At 54.5% G+C, this 15,269-nt stretch overlaps 7 protein-coding genes across 7 annotated transcripts; 4 read left to right on the top strand and 3 right to left on the bottom strand.

The window, feature by feature from the left end:
* Positions 1-48: 48 nt before the first annotated feature.
* On the bottom strand, positions 49-1,798 carry P168DRAFT_289353 (uncharacterized protein). The gene has a single exon (XM_024836983.1). It carries the CDS (start codon positions 1,651-1,653, stop codon positions 136-138), a length of 1,518 nt encoding a protein of 505 aa, XP_024694541.1. The 5' UTR covers positions 1,654-1,798; the 3' UTR covers positions 49-135.
* A 680-nt stretch (positions 1,799-2,478) lies between these two features.
* P168DRAFT_289354 (argininosuccinate synthase) lies at positions 2,479-4,485 on the bottom strand. The gene is made up of 9 exons (XM_024836984.1): positions 4,342-4,485; positions 4,248-4,289; positions 4,156-4,176; positions 4,020-4,091; positions 3,892-3,963; positions 3,783-3,835; positions 3,137-3,705; positions 3,009-3,084; positions 2,479-2,958 (listed from the first exon to the last, which is right to left on the bottom strand). The coding sequence occupies exons 1-9, from the start codon at positions 4,394-4,396 to the stop codon at positions 2,671-2,673; spliced, it is 1,248 nt and encodes a 415-aa protein (XP_024694542.1). The 5' UTR covers positions 4,397-4,485; the 3' UTR covers positions 2,479-2,670.
* A 642-nt stretch (positions 4,486-5,127) lies between these two features.
* P168DRAFT_296246 (NADH:flavin oxidoreductase/NADH oxidase) lies at positions 5,128-6,495 on the top strand (the record flags this gene model as incomplete). The annotated part of the gene is made up of 3 exons (XM_024838099.1): positions 5,128-5,304; positions 5,372-6,423; positions 6,483-6,495. The coding sequence occupies 3 exons, from the start codon at positions 5,128-5,130 to the stop codon at positions 6,493-6,495; spliced, it is 1,242 nt and encodes a 413-aa protein (XP_024694543.1).
* A 367-nt stretch (positions 6,496-6,862) lies between these two features.
* On the top strand, positions 6,863-8,935 carry P168DRAFT_250959 (Zn(II)2Cys6 transcription factor). Its single transcript, XM_024834249.1, has 3 exons — positions 6,863-7,791; positions 7,849-7,992; positions 8,047-8,935. The coding sequence occupies exons 1-3, from the start codon at positions 7,060-7,062 to the stop codon at positions 8,902-8,904; spliced, it is 1,734 nt and encodes a 577-aa protein (XP_024694544.1). The 5' UTR covers positions 6,863-7,059; the 3' UTR covers positions 8,905-8,935.
* Positions 8,936-8,986: 51 nt separating this feature from the next.
* Positions 8,987-9,935, bottom strand: P168DRAFT_326250 (pyridoxamine 5'-phosphate oxidase family protein; the record flags this gene model as incomplete). Its single annotated transcript, XM_024841103.1, has 2 exons — positions 8,987-9,786; positions 9,872-9,935. The coding sequence occupies 2 exons, from the start codon at positions 9,933-9,935 to the stop codon at positions 8,987-8,989; spliced, it is 864 nt and encodes a 287-aa protein (XP_024694545.1).
* Positions 9,936-10,382: 447 nt separating this feature from the next.
* Positions 10,383-12,544, top strand: P168DRAFT_289357 (aminopeptidase P family protein). Its single transcript, XM_024836985.1, has 11 exons — positions 10,383-10,615; positions 10,685-10,849; positions 10,908-10,940; positions 11,000-11,127; positions 11,185-11,577; positions 11,625-11,668; positions 11,729-11,762; positions 11,809-12,030; positions 12,096-12,214; positions 12,270-12,396; positions 12,445-12,544. Exons 1-11 carry the CDS (start codon positions 10,402-10,404, stop codon positions 12,472-12,474), a joined length of 1,509 nt encoding a protein of 502 aa, XP_024694546.1. The 5' UTR covers positions 10,383-10,401; the 3' UTR covers positions 12,475-12,544.
* Positions 12,545-13,292: 748 nt separating this feature from the next.
* On the top strand, positions 13,293-15,262 carry P168DRAFT_289358 (indoleamine 2,3-dioxygenase family protein). The gene is made up of 5 exons (XM_024836986.1): positions 13,293-13,826; positions 13,956-14,269; positions 14,345-14,505; positions 14,586-14,888; positions 14,966-15,262. The coding sequence occupies exons 1-5, from the start codon at positions 13,336-13,338 to the stop codon at positions 15,185-15,187; spliced, it is 1,491 nt and encodes a 496-aa protein (XP_024694547.1). The 5' UTR covers positions 13,293-13,335; the 3' UTR covers positions 15,188-15,262.
* Positions 15,263-15,269: the final 7 nt, after the last annotated feature.

Below are 15,269 nucleotides of genomic sequence, written 5' to 3' on the forward strand. Positions count from 1 at the left end.
CCTACTTCTACGTCCAAAACAGTGTCTACCAAGACAAGGACAAGAAGAAATCCGGATATTCATTACAAATTGAAACTAATCAAAAATACTCTCGTGCCAAAGCCCCATGTACGCCGCCAGCCGCCGCCGTCACTCTCACAGGTTGAATTCCGCAAACGCCGCCTTGTGGTCCGAGGGCCACCCATTATCTTTATGCGTTGGATACGGTGAGGGCGACCATTGGTCGAAGACCTGAGTTTTCTTCACCTTGAGCTTTTTACCCTTGTAGTAGATGAAGTCGATGCGATCTTGCGGTTCGAAGTCACCCGAGACGCCGTCTTGCCGCGGATACAAGGGCGACCAAGTCACCTCGTTGGCAGCAGGAATCTGGTGAGTCTCACGGAAGGAGTCCATGAGGCCATTGTCTAGCGGTGCCTTGGACGTCGGCCACTCAACACCGACGAGGCCGCAGTGTTGCTCCTTCAAACTTTCAACATAGTCCAGCTGCGAGGGGGCGTTGAAATCCCCCATCAGCAGGACGGGCACATTGTCTGCGTCGTCGAGATGTAGTTTCATGCCCGCCATGATCTCGTTGATCTGGTCGACACGGCCGGACTTCTTCTCGCCTTCCAGTACCCCCGCCCAATCCTTCTCCCCACGACAGGCATCATATGGCCCGTACGGGGTGTACCCCAAGTGAGCATTCCAGACGTTGAGATGGATCTTTTCCGCTTTTTCGCCGTTGAGATTGACCCGGGCGGCGCCAGACCGAGAGACGGCGCCGTATTTCTGCACAATGGGGTATCGGCTGAGGATGCTGACGCTGAACGAGCTCTCCCAGTAGTCCCACCCCAGCGCGGTGGCGATCCGGGTGGCGGCTCCATTCTCCGATTCCTGCAAGGCCACCACATCCACATTGGATTTAAGAATGACCCACAGCTGCTTGGTGAGGGCATCGTTGAGCTCCGCGCCGCCGTGCCAGATGTTCAAGGACATCGTCCGCACGCTGTCCAGCAGCCGTTTGGCACCTTCACGCACCGGGATCGTCAGCTTGATCGTCGACGTCACGTCGTTCTCCGCCACGCCGCGCACCGTGACGTGGGAAGGCCCCGCCTGGCTCGGGATCCCCTGGAGGGTGCCGTCCGCGTGGACCGTGATCCAGTCATCCCCTTCCATCTTTTCGAAGCGGACGTTCTTCTCATGCTTGCCGAGAAGGAGGCCGTGGAGCCGAGCCTCGTAGGCCTCGCCTTGGCGGCCATTGCGCAAGGTCGCCTCGGCCACGGGGAAGTAAATCTCGGGGTAGGTTGACAGCGTGATATCGATCGGGTCCGTCAACCACGAATAGCCGTCCTTGGCGAGAAAATACACGGTGTAATTACCGGCGGCCAGAGAGCTCACGTCAAACCACAGAATACCATCGTTGCGAGGCGCATATTTCCACATCAACGACTCCCCATCCTTACGGTGTTGGACAGGGCCCTCATTCAGGGGGTACAAACCCACCCAGTTCTTTCCATGCAAGTCAGGCGTCTGGTATTGGATGGTGAGCGACCCGGCGTGCATGTCCCTGTTCAACATCGGGCTGTACTTCGGGGGATTGTCCGCAGCAGACGTCGCGCCCAACAAGGCGAACACCGACACTGCCGCCACCGACAAGCAAGAGAAGACACGCATCGCGAGGTATCAAAAAGAAGATAACGACAGTGATCTGTCAGACAGAACTACTGCTTCTCAAAATGCGGGGCCCAAATCCATTCAAATACCCCCCAGTCACCTCCCCACCTCGTGGAGCCTCGCCGCACAAGATCAACAACAAGTAGTTGATCACGTTAGTATTGTGATTAATATTGTCATGGGTCAACAAAAAGCATACCAGTTCCGACACAGCCAGTCTGCGTTGGACAAGCGGGATATAGTCTCCACCCAGGCCACCATCATAGGGTGAAACTGTTTCGAAAATAGCAAAAACACCTTGGCGGTGCAGAGTCCGGTGGACCGCTCTGCCCTCCTCGAACAGGGATCTATAATGTATCCGGCAAGCCACGCCGTAGATCCTTTGTATTATGGTGATACACTTTCCATGCAACATCTTTACTTCGCCCTGCACAGCGCACAGTCAAGTATAAGCCTAGTAGGGGGAGGGGGGTGGATACGACGCTACTATCTGACCTACGCAAGGCAAGGGCGATCGATCCATCTCGCTGGTTGGATCATTACCCTTTGTTGAAGTGCCCTGCCTACCACGCTTGTCTTGGCGGTATAAGCCCTAAGGCGGGTGCGGGGCGCCGCCCTACATGGTGGTCTTTTGTTGGTATTTCACACTATTCAGAACACAATAAAAGGGTGTATATCACCCTGGTTTGGGAGCAGGGAGTTGATTGATTCCCGGCTTTGTTGTTCGTCAGGCTTATTCATGCGAGGCTGATGTCATGAATAGACTAGTCTGGGAACGGACTACATCGAGGTGAGACTGGACTACATGCTAGTTGCTTCAGGCATGGATATGTATCATTCCCTTTCTTTCTATACCGTTACACATGACAAGCTCAAAAATCAGAATCCTTTCTTCACTTTTTATATTTTGTTTCATCTTCCATCTTTCCACGAGGATATCCCTGAGGAACACCCTTGAATTGGAAATTCATTGAATCATGTCAATTATCCTAGTCAAAAACCAATTGGATCACTAATTTACATCTTCTCACCGGCAGCCTGCTTCATCTGGCCGTACTTCTTCAGGCGGATGGCAGACACACCGATGAAACCGGTGGTCTCGGTGGGGGCGAAGTCACCGATCTCGTCCATGCTGGACTCGGACATGTCGTACAGCTTCTCGGTCTCGGAGTAGCGGCCCAGGACGATGAAGTTGCCCTTGTAGGCGCGGCAGCGGACCACACCGTTGACGGACTTCTGCGAGGACTTGATCGAGTCCTCGAGGAACTCGCGCTCGGGCGAGAAGTACAGACCGTTGTAGAGGATCTATCTCGTTAGTGGTGGTCTAGACAAGAAGGGGGGAATAGGAGACAAACCTTGGAGTAGTTGTAGGTCACGAACTGGTCGCGCAGGGCACGAACCTCACGGTCCATCACCAGACCCTCGAGGTCACTGCGGGGTCAGCCGATGAAACAAAGAAAGAAAAGAATGATTGGAGGCATACACGTGAGCAGCGCGCAGACAGGTGAGACCAGGGGTCTCGTAGCAACCACGCGACTTGATGCCGATGAAACGGTTCTCGACAATGTCGATACGGCCGACACCGTTGCGGCGGGCGATGGTGTTGGCGGCCAGGAAGAGCTCGACGGCGTCGGTGACGACCTTGGGCTTGCCACCCTCGGTGTACTCGAGCTTGACGGGGTAACCCTTCTCGAAGTGGAGGGTGAAGTCCTCGGGCTGATCGGGGGCGGTCAGAGGGGACTGGGTGAGCTTCCACATGTCCTCGGGAGGGGTGACGTTGGGGTCCTCCAGGATACCGGCCTCGTAGGAGCAGTGGGCCAGGTTCTCGTCCATGCTCCAGGGCTTGGACTTGGTGGAGGTGACGGGGATGTCCTTCTCGGCGGCATAGGACAGCAGATCGTTACGGCCGGCGAAGCGCTCGTAGAAGACGGGGTCGCGCCACGGGGCGATGACCTTGATGTCGGGCTGCAGGGCATAGAAGGCCAGTTCGAAACGGACCTGATCGTTACCCTTACCGGTGCAGCCGTGGGAGACGGCGAAGCAGCCCTCGCGCTGTTGGGTAGGAAAAGAAGCGGTGAGCCGGACGAGGAATTCCTGGCCAGAGGGGGGGGGGGCAATCAAGCACCAACCTTGGCAACATCAATCTGGGCACGAGCGATGACGGGACGAGCCAGGGAGGTGCCTATTCATGTTAGTATGGGACATTGTGGTTTGGTTGAATGGTTCAGGATAACATACCGAGCAGGTAGACGTTCTCGTAGATGGCGTTGCAGGCAATGGCGGGGAAGCAGAGCTCCTCGACGAATTCCCCTAACTCCAGGTGAGCGACATTTTTCCCATCAATTTGTGACGTCGAAACTACTTACGACGGAGGTCGACAACCTCGGCCTTGACGGCACCGAGCTTCAGGGCCTTTTCGCGGATGGCATCGAAGTCCTCTGAATAGTGGGGGTGGAGGGGTCAGTGTGTGAAACGAGATTCGGGAGAGTCGGATCGCAGTACCTTCCTGGCCAACGTCGGCAGCTACACATTATTAGTATCGTTCACAGCATTGTAGACATAGATATATATCTGCTTGAAGAGAATTGACTTACTGAAGGCAACAACCTCATAGCCCTCATCGATGAGCCATTTCACTAGGCGGTGTGGTTAGTGAGGGACAGCATCAGCAAGGGACGACATCCGTACAGATGATGCTGGTGTCCAGACCACCGCTGAAGGCGACACAGATCTTTCCTTTCATGATGAAGGTGGGAGACTGATGTAGGAAGCGTAAAAGGGCTGATTGATGAAAGTGGAAGAAGTGAAGTCTGGGGAAGATCCGGAATTTGCAGCTTCAAGTTTGACTCATCGGAAGAAAAAAAAAGCTCGGCCTGAGGTGTGGACCGCGGAATGCCCGGTTGGGGTTAGTGGCTTGGCGTGTTTGTTCCTGATAAGATAGCGATAAGGATGGCGATAAGATCACGGTCACACCAGATCTCGAGATGATTAGATGGATTAGATATAGATGGATAATGGATAATGGATTGGATTTGCTCTATTGTTGGATTCATTGAGAGTATTATATCTACTGGCTATGGGTAAATCATGTATATGATCCAGTACTGTATATGGTATACGACTGCCTCAGAACACAATGACCTCATCCGTTGTCGATGACGCCCTGGGACAGACCGAAACACAGATAGACAATCAATGGAGGAATCTTCTCTACTAATACTCAATGATCTTGATCTACATTGATTCTGTCTAGTTTGGATATCTTGTCGGACTCCCAGAACATCACCTGACTGCAGAAGTTCTACTAAACTAACTGATTTCTAATCAATCCCTCACATCATCGAGTTACTCCACTCTCCTCATTCCTATATCTTCTGCCATCTTTCCTACATCTCTTTCTCTATAGATTTTTGCTACATATACTATATACATATACATATACATCCATCTATATATACATATATACCTATAAAAATGCCCAATCCCGCCCCCATCATCGACAACAAGCCCGCTCCCAATATCTCATACTTCACCCCCGCTCAGGATCCCCCCGCAGGAACCGCCGCCAATCCCCAATCCGATGGCCAATCGCCTCCCAAACTCTTCCAGCCACTTTCCATCCGCGGTCTCACCCTGCAGAATCGTATTGGCGTATGTCCTCCTCATACTACGTCCCTTTCCCTCTTCTCCAGTACAATGACTGATCAGTATACAATAGCTATCCCCCCTCTGCCAATACTCCGCCGACGATGGCCACCTGACGGCCTGGCATATGGCCCATCTGGGCGGCATCGCCCAGCGCGGACCCGGGTTCATCATGATTGAAGCCACCGCAGTCGAGCCCGAGGGCCGCATTACCCCGCAGGATGCCGGGCTCTGGCAGGACTCGCAGATCGAACCCATGCGCCAGGTCATTGAGTTCATCCACAGTCAAAACCAAAAGGTCGGCGTGCAGATTGCCCACGCCGGCCGCAAGGCCTCCACTGTGGCCCCCTGGCTGTCCTTCAACGACACCGCCGTCGCCGAAGTCGGCGGATGGCCCGACCGCGTCAAGGGTCCCTCCGACAAGCCCTTCACCGATCGCTTCCCCACCCCCAAAGCCATGACCACGGCGGACATCGAGGATCTCAAGACCAAGTGGGTGGCCGCCGTCAAACGCGCCGTCGCGGCGGGGGCCGACTTTATCGAGATCCACAACGCCCACGGCTACCTGCTCATGTCCTTCCTCTCGCCCGCGGTCAACTCCCGCACCGACGAGTACGGCGGCAGCTTCGAGAACCGCACCCGGCTGAGTCGCGAGATCGCCCAGCTCACGCGCGACGCCGTGCCCCCGACGGTGCCCGTCTTCCTGCGCGTGTCGGCCACCGACTGGCTGGAGGAGTCCCGGCCGGATCTGCCCAGCTGGCGGCTGGAGGACACGGTGCGGTTTGCTAAGGACCTGGCCGACAGCGGGACGGTTGACCTGCTTGACGTCAGCAGCGGCGGCGTGCACGCCGACCAGCACATCCACGCCCGTCCTGGTTTCCAGGCGCCTTTTGCGGCGGCGGTGAAGAAAGCCGTGGGCGACAAGATCTACGTGGGGTCGGTGGGCATGATCGACTCGGCGCATCTGGCGCAGTCGCTCCTCGAGAAGGATGGACTCGATGTGGTCCTAGTGGGTCGGGGATTCCAGAAGAATCCCGGGCTGGTGTGGACGTGGGCGGACGAGCTGAACCTAGAGATCAGCATGGCCCATCAGATCCGGTGGGGATTTGGGAGCCGGGGGGGTCTGTGTTTCTCAAGCGTCAGGGGAAGATATAGATCTAGTAGAGACTTCTTAGATACTAGAGTACATACTTCTAGAGTAAATAGAATGACTCATGTATCCAAGTTTTGTGCAGATTAGGTAAGAAACCTGAATTGTTGGGGTGAAATGTGGGGTTTCGCCCCAGGCAGCCAGGCACCCAGGCCGGCATCCATGGATCTGCCTCGTCTTTCAGGTTCTCCTCGGTTTCATCTTCTTCTTCTTCTTCTTTCTTTCTCCTGTTCATCGTTCTTCCATCTCTCCATCTATCTTCATCCGTCTGGCTATCCTGTCATCTTCATCTCCATCCCGTCATGGATGCTGTTCTCTACTTCCCATGAGATCTCCCCCCTCTCCAAGCCACTAAGGCAACTAAATCAACAACGGTTCTACCCTCCGTGTCGCATTGTTTACCCCTTCGAGTAACCATCCATCCCCCGCACGTTGGAACCATCCCCCTATTATTCATCATTCCCCATATTCAAACCCACGAGATAACCCCCTGATAACATACCACACGCCCCTTCCCGCCCCCTGCGTCAAGTGTAACCGTCCTAACCCACTGCACGGACGGGTCGCGTGTGACACCACATACCAACTCCTGCAGCCCCACCCGTTTCAGTATGGTGTTCTGCGGGAAGCCGAGTAAAGGCTGCGGCGAATGTCGATCGCGCAAGATCCGATGCGACCAGGCCCGCCCGACCTGTTCCCAGTGCGTCAAGGGGAACCGCACCTGTCCGGGGTATCGCGACCAACTGTCGTTGATGTTTCGCGATGAGAGTCAACAGGTCGTGCGAAAAGCCCGGACTGGTGGCTCGCGCCGCGCCAAACCCTCGCGCAAGTCCCCACGTCGGGTCTCCCCGTCTCCCAGCACCAGCAGCTCTGATGCGGTCCCCCCGGGGCCACCACCTGGGGTTGTTCCTAGTGACTTTAACGACCGGTCGGATGTCAAAGACATCCTGCCATCATCGTCGCCGCCCGATGAGGCGCTGTCCCCGCTCGTGGGGCCCTCTCCGCGGCTGACGATGCAGCCCTCGTACCAGTTCAACGACAACGAAGCGATCTGTTTCTTTCTGCATTCCAACTCGTGGCCCGGGACCTTTTGGATGATGGATTTCGCCCCCGACTTTTGGGTGCAGGGTGGTGGCTCCCCCAGTCACCAGGCCATGAAAGCGGGTCTAATCTCGGTGGGAACGGCCATGTTGTCGCGCATCCGCCAGTCCGCCAACATGCAGGTCACCGCCGAGAAGGAGTATGGCTATGCGTTGCAGCTGCTCACTACGGCCGTCATGGACGAGGAGGAGGCAAAAACCAACCCTACTCTGGCGGCGGTCTTGTTGCTCGCTATTTTTGAAGTACGCTTTCCAGATATCTCCAGAGATAGATTTTTTTGGTTGACTAATTGGGTGTAGGTCGTCACGAGTCGAGCGCCTCGGAATATCGAGAAATGGACGAGTCACATCTACGGAGCCGCGGCGCTGCTCGAACTCCGAGGTTCCGAACAGCTTCAGGACGAGGATGGACTCAAACTGTTCATCCAACTCCGTTTCCAAATTGTACCCCTCCCCCTCCCCCCACCCAATTGATTGACGCAAGTCTAACCATCGCAGATCGTCAGCTGCCTCCAAAAAGGAGCCCGAGTACCGCAACCCGTACTCGAATGCTCTAAAATTGCCATGTTCCTGCGGCCACACGCCGAGGCCTACTCCGACCGACTGATCAGCATCGCCGGCCGGTTATCCAATCTGCGGGCGGACATCAACTGCAAGGTCCTGGCGGATCAGGGCGAGATCCTGACGGCGGCGTACGCGATCGAAGCGGAGCTAATGGCCTGGCTGGCCAGCCTCCCGGCCGAATTCCTCTATACGACAGTGGAAGACCCGACGCCAGTGGCAGTGACGATGGGATGGGGCCCCGCGCCGTGGAACAACCGACACCACATATACAGCGACCTTTGGATCTGTAACACGTGGAACCAGTACCGGTGCGCGCGGATCATCGTCAGCGAGATCATCCTAAGTTGCCTGCGGCGGCTAGCCACAGGAGCGACAGTGCCAGCAGAGCTACAGAGCCACTGCTCGCGCATCCGCGGCACCAGCCGCCAGGTAGCGACGGACATCTGCGCCAGCGTACCGTTCCACTTTGGGGTGGACAACTTCACGACCAAGCCGTCGCTCTACTTCCCCGTGCACCAAAGCTACCTGGGCGGGCTGATGCTTCTCTGGCCATTAGTACTGGCGGGGGCGACAGAGGACCGACAGCACCCGATGCGCAAGTGGGTGATCGGGTGTCTGCGGTTCATCGGACACAGCATGGGGATCGACCAAGCGCTGGCGCTGATCGATGTCTTGGAGTACGAGTTCGGGGTGTTCGAGGGGGTCGAGGACGGCGAAAACGGGGTGGTCTTCCGAACGCACGAGCAGATGACGCGGACGAACAAGGTGTTGACGGGGACGTGGGGGGTGTAACTATCATGTACACAGTCTGGACATACTACCCCATACCATACGATAACGATAATGATACCAATGATATATCTATTACATATCACTAATCCTTCTGCTCAGACGCATACACCGCCCCCTCAGCATAAGCCCTATTCTCCGCATTCCTCCCCTCCACAAACTCCGCCAAATACCCGGGCACCTCACCGACCCTCCCATCCCCATCGCGAACGGGCTCCCCAAACGTCTCCCAAACAGGCACAACCCCCGTCCACACCCTCCCCGTAACACTCTCATCCGCACTATCCTTCCTCTCATCCGACACGCCCCCGTCGCGGATCTTCCCACTGCCTCCAACGACCCTCACCCTCAACACAGCCGTCGACGCCATCTCCGCCCCGTCGGGTGGAACCCTCGTTGCAGCCCATCGTCCGGTCACGACGGAGTCGGTCATGAGCCGCATGGCGTAGAGTTTCTCTGCTTCGTCGGTGACGAGGCTTGCGTGCCCGTGGAGAATGGCGGAGCGGTAGTTGTAGCTGTGGCTGTTGGGGGTTAGGGAGAGGATGAGCCCGTCGAGTTTGCTGGCGGCTATGCAGACCGGGAGGCCTTTATCTGTTGCCGTTGCTGTTGCAGCTGTTTCTGTTGATACTGCAGATGGGAGGGTAGATGCAGATGCAGATGCAGCCCGCGCAAGATTCATAACCCGCGAACTAACATACCCATGCAAGTAACAATCCATCGGCTCGTTGATATCGGCAGAGGGATACTCGAAGGAACCCATTGCGCCGATCATGGGGAGGATTGCGGGGAAAGGGTTGTCATTGTTGATGGAGCCGGTGTTGAAGGAGACGTGGAGGACCTGGGTGGTGTTGATTATGGAGTGGATTGTGCGGAGGTCGTAGGTTGCTTTTTGTTTATCTAGTTAGATTGTGATGTTGTGATATTGAGGTGGGGATAGGTGGGTATAGATGGAGGTATGGATGGGGTATACCTCGGTCGTTGTGCCGGTTGACTGTGTTGAAGGGGAGTTTGGGGTAGGTGAGGGTTCGGCCCATTTTGTATTATAGATAATTAGATATGTACCAATGGAGATGTAGATGTATTGTTGGATGAGTATTTGAGTAGAGTATGGATTTGTATAGACTGCGTGGTAGACCAGTGAATATATAGTCGAGTATACAGAGTATACAGAGTATACCTCTATATATAGTCCTCAACCTCCCACTCAACCACGTCACAACCCCTCTTCTGTAACCTTCTTCTGTATCACCGCTATCGTACCGGTCTATCCGATCAATGAAGCTCTTCTGATCAATTAACCCATCTATCATCAAGGCGATATCAACCTATCAGATCACTGTCAGCATCCCTGATTGGCCGCAGTCTCCGAAAGGGCGCAGCCTGAGGCAGAATAGCTTATCTGCATCATTAGTAATCAACATTGTCCATCATCATCAGTTTGACTGCAATAATTCACCTCCAGTTCAAGAATTGATCCGACTCTCCACCATCGTCCAAGCCATGTCTCGCTCCACCATATCGGCATGCAGATCCCTCTGCCGTCAATGGCCCCGCTCCCTCCGTTCTTCCACCCCCGTCATCCCTCGCGCCCTCCTCCGACGCTCGCCCGTCGCATGTCCCGTCCGCTCCGTCTCGCATTACGTCTCCGCCGCGGAGCTCAAGTTCGGCCAGCCGCTCCACGAGACGCATCCTCACCTTTTACAACCTGGAGAATGTGTGTTCCCTGTCTGATACTATGAGGCGATGGCGATGTTGAGAACAAGAATATATATTGACTGATCAGTAACCCCCGGTATCACCGCCCTGGAATACGCCCAGCGCCGCTCGCGACTCGCCAATAAACTCCCCCAAAATGCCGTCGCTGTGCTGGCTGCCAATGAGGTGACCTATCGCGCGTCGGGGATCTTCAATCAGTACCGACAGGATTCGAATTTCTTTTACCTCACCGGTTTGTTTGTGTTGTGTCTGCGGAGAAAACCTTTAATTGACTTCTGTTTATCTGATAGGTTTCGACGAACCCAATGCGTTGGCTATAATCGGTGAGATTGTCAACGAGTTACGTGGAAAGGTGCATGGGGTAGGGCGCTGATATTCGCAGTCAATGACGGCTCCGGTGATAACCATATTTTCCATCTCTACGTGCGCGGGAAAGATCCCCGCGCGGAGCTGTGGGACGGTGCGCGATCGGGCACGCAGGCTGCTATTGATGTTTTCAACGCGGACGAGGTAGGTTCTCCATTTCTGGCCGTACTACCGAAGGATGCCGCTGACGCTTGTGTACAGTCCGGCGACATCGAACGCATCGGCGACATCCTCCCCAAAATCCTTGGCGACGCGACCGAGATCTACACCGACATCCCCGCCTTCAACACCGGCCGATCCTCCCTGCATCGGTATCTGTACGGTCCCATGGGGGCGTCTGACAAGCTGAAGAAGATCGTCGACCACCGCAAGACCAAGCCTTTGCGTCCTATTCTCAACGAGATGCGCGTGTTCAAGAGCGAGGACGAGGTGGTGCAGATGCGTCGCGTGGGCCAGGCTTCGGGTCGTGCCTTTACCGAGTCGATGCGCCAGACTTTTACCATGGAGAAGGATCTTACTAATTTCTTGGAATATAACTTTAAGAAGAATGGCTGTGATGGCAGTGCGTTTGTGCCTGTTGTTGCGGGTGGTTCGGTGGGTTTACTTCCTCGCAGAGAGGGGATCGTAGCTGATTGTTCTAGAATGCTCTGGCTATCCACTATACGAGGAACGATGACGTCTTACGGTATGAAAGGCCTTACCCTTACTCGTACGGTAAATTATGTACTGACTGACCAAACCACAGACAAGGAGACATGGTGCTGGTAGACGGAGGCGGAGTGCGTATATACAGCAACATGACAGACGATGTCTAACTAGTTACAGGAAGCCGGAACCTACATCTCGGACATCACGCGCTCGTGGCCCGTGAATGGCAAATTCTCCGACCCCCAGCGCGATCTGTACAATGCCGTGCTGGACGTCCATCGCAAGTGCGTGTCGCTCTGCCGGGAGGACGCCGACCTGTCGCTGGATCGACTCCATTCGGTGGCGGAGAGCGGGTTGAGGGAGAATTTGCAGCAGCTTGGATTTGACGTATCGAGTGATGTATGCTTCTTTTCTTTCCTTTTCGTTTTCTGCTTGATGTAATGAATGTCATACTAATTAACCAGGCCATGGGAATCCTCTTCCCCCACCACCTCGGACACTACGTCGGACTGGACGTGCACGATTGCCCGGGTTATTCGAGAAGTTACAGCCTCAAGGCGGGGCAGTGCATCACCATTGAACCGTATGTACCTCCTCCCTTTTTGAAACTTGAGTTCCTGGCAACTAACAACCTCCAGCGGGGTCTACGTTCCCGACAGCGATCGATGGCCCGAACGATTCCGCGGCATCGGGATCCGCATCGAGGACAGTGTGTGCGTTGGAGACGAGAGCCCGATTGTGTTGACCACCGAGGCTGTCAAGGAGGTGAGTTCCATTTCAGTATAGGATGGTTAGATGTGCTAACGAGTATAGGTGGACGATATCGAAGCGCTTCGTGATTAGACGCAGGACATGTCGATACCTGCATTATGTCATTGCATGTACTATATCTATCTGTATATTTATGTCAATCAAACATGTCCAAAATAAATCATATATTGACAGCATATTGAGAGTATTCAGAGTGGAGTAAATAGAGTAGAGTATCTGAACAGTGTACATGCAAGTATAGCATCGCCCACTCATACACGGATGCATAATGCACAGCCGATCAATCGGAAGAAACCAAAAAATCGGCTAGAATCGGAGGCCGGTCGAATTCCGGCCTGCCGTGACTAACAAACGTTAAATCGGGCTGGACCAGAGAACCCTACCCAATCATTCAGCCACAAAAATGGGGGGAATGGAGACACGGAGACCTCCGATTGCAACGCGCATCCACTTGGCCATTTCTCAGCATTCCGGTGTTCATTTGGGTTATTCACGATGTCGATCACTGGTCACGGGGTTTGCGGTCACGGGGGACGGCTCTCTGGATTGGGATTAGCGTGTTCCCGTGACCGTGTCTTGCCCTGATTTGATATGGAACAGTTGAAGGCATCATGAAGTGGACTTCAGCATGGGCAGTTGGGAATGGCTTCGGATGGGAGAGAGGGGATGGGGAAGACTTGATATATAGGCTAGGACACCTTGTATAGCCCCTGACTAGCAGTCCGGCCATGTGACATGGATTTCTCTGGCTCTTTCGTAATGGCATCCTTGAGGCCGGAATTGATACCGGCCTCTCAGGGTTATAAGAATCGCCTCCTTTCCGGCAGATTTCTCTTTCTCTCTGCTCTTCAGACATCTCCCCAGACATCTCTCTCACTTCTTTTTTCCTACTTTCTTCTATCTTCCCTATCCCCAGTCATCCAGTCCATCACCATGTCTCCCTCCAAGCTATCTCCCCAATCCACCACCACCCAACACTTCCCTCACATCCACGATGACCCAGCCTCCCTCCCCCAGTCCCTAGACCCCTTCACAATCACCACATCCACAGGCTTCATGCCCTATCGTATGGGTCCCACCCACCTCCCAGAAGCCTTCCAGCCCCTAATGGCCCTGCTCGACCGTATGCCCGTCCGCAAGGCCGACGGCTCCCCGGGTCTGCTGGCTACCTATGAGCTGGGCCCTACCGTCCAGGCGGGATTCCCGGACCTGACGGATGAGGTGGACAAGCTGGTTACTGAGGACGGTGCTCCGGATTTGTATACCGTTACTGCTGTCTTCAGGGACTACACTTTCCTGGCGTCGGCTTATCTGCTTGAGCCTTGCTGGGAGAGCTGGAATTGTAGTGCTGATAAGGGGTATGGGTTTGGGAGGGATGTGTTGCCGAGGGCTATTGCTGTTCCTATGTATCGGTGTGCTCAGCTGTATGTTTTCCCCTCTAATATCCTACCCTTGGATATACTTCTTGGATATCTTCCCTTTGCTACCCTCCTTGGATATCCTCTATGATATCTACCTTTGATATCTTCGATAAATATAACTAACGATAACAGCCTCGACATCCCCCCCTTCATGTCCTACGCCGCATCATACGCCCTCTTCAACTACAACGTCGCCGACAACGCCAAAGGCCTGGAGTACGACAACCTCCGTCTAGTCCGTGCCTTTGAGTACGGTCTCGACCCCAAGAGCTCCGAGGCCGGCTTCATCCTCACCCACGTCGACATGGTCAAGTGGTCGGGCAGTCTCATCGCTGGCGCTATCAAGATCGTCGATACCATCGAGCAGGGTGGACCCCGGTCGGATGTTAATGATGGGTTTAGAGAGATTTTGTCTGCTATGGAGAAGATTGAGGCTGCTATGGAGGGTATGTCCCCTTATACATATATATATATATATACATTACCTCTATGTTCATATACAGAGCTAACTATGACTACAGATATGTGGGCAAACTCCAAACCCGGCGAATACCTCTCCTTCAGAGTCTTCATCTTCGGAATCACTTCCCAGTCGATGTTCCCCAATGGAGTCATCTACGAAGGCGTCCTCGACGACAATCGTCTCAACTTCCGGGGTGAAAGCGGCGCCAACGACAGCATGGTATGCCCCTCCCTTCCTTCCCTCGCTCCCCTCCTCTCTATCCAGCAAAGGCGTTAGGAAAAAAGCTAATAAGAATGAAGATCCCCCTCCTAGACCACCTCCTCCAAATCCCCATGCCCTCCACCCCCCTCACCAAAATCCTGCACGAATTCCGCGCCTACCGCCCCCTCCCGCACCGCGAATTCCTCGCCCACATGAACGCCAAGTGCGCCGAGCTGGACATCCGCGCCTTCGCCGTCCGCGACACGGAAACCGCCATCTGCTTCCTGAAGACGCTGAACCATGTGCGTAGCTTCCGGTGGAGGCATTGGCTTTTTGCCCGCGAGTATATTATTCGCAGGACGCCGCATCCGACTGCTACGGGGGGGAGTCCGATTGTTACTGTATGTTCCTTCTTTCTGATTTACCCTGTTTTTGGTTTGGGGGTGTGGTGATAGATGCTAATGTGTGTGTTTGACAGTGGCTCCCTAATCAGCTCTCCGCTGTTATGGATATGATGCTCTCGCTGTATGATACGTACCTGGCGCCGCAGAAGACTGCTGGTGGGAAGGGTCCCGACGGATTGACCGGGTATGATGCGGTGTACCAGAAACAGGTCGAGCCTATGATGGAGATGGTGCGCGATCAGAGGGAGAAGTTGGCGCGGGAGGTGGAGCGTTGGTGTAAGGAGAGGGGGGTGTAACTTTTCTTTCTTTTTTATTATTATTTATGTTTTACTGGTGTAGATATAGAATGGAATGTTGACTCTTTATTAATTGTGTGGG

This window comes from Aspergillus campestris, assembly GCF_002847485.1.
Source record: "Aspergillus campestris IBT 28561 chromosome Unknown P168scaffold_4, whole genome shotgun sequence".
NCBI lineage: Eukaryota > Fungi > Ascomycota > Eurotiomycetes > Eurotiales > Aspergillaceae > Aspergillus > Aspergillus campestris.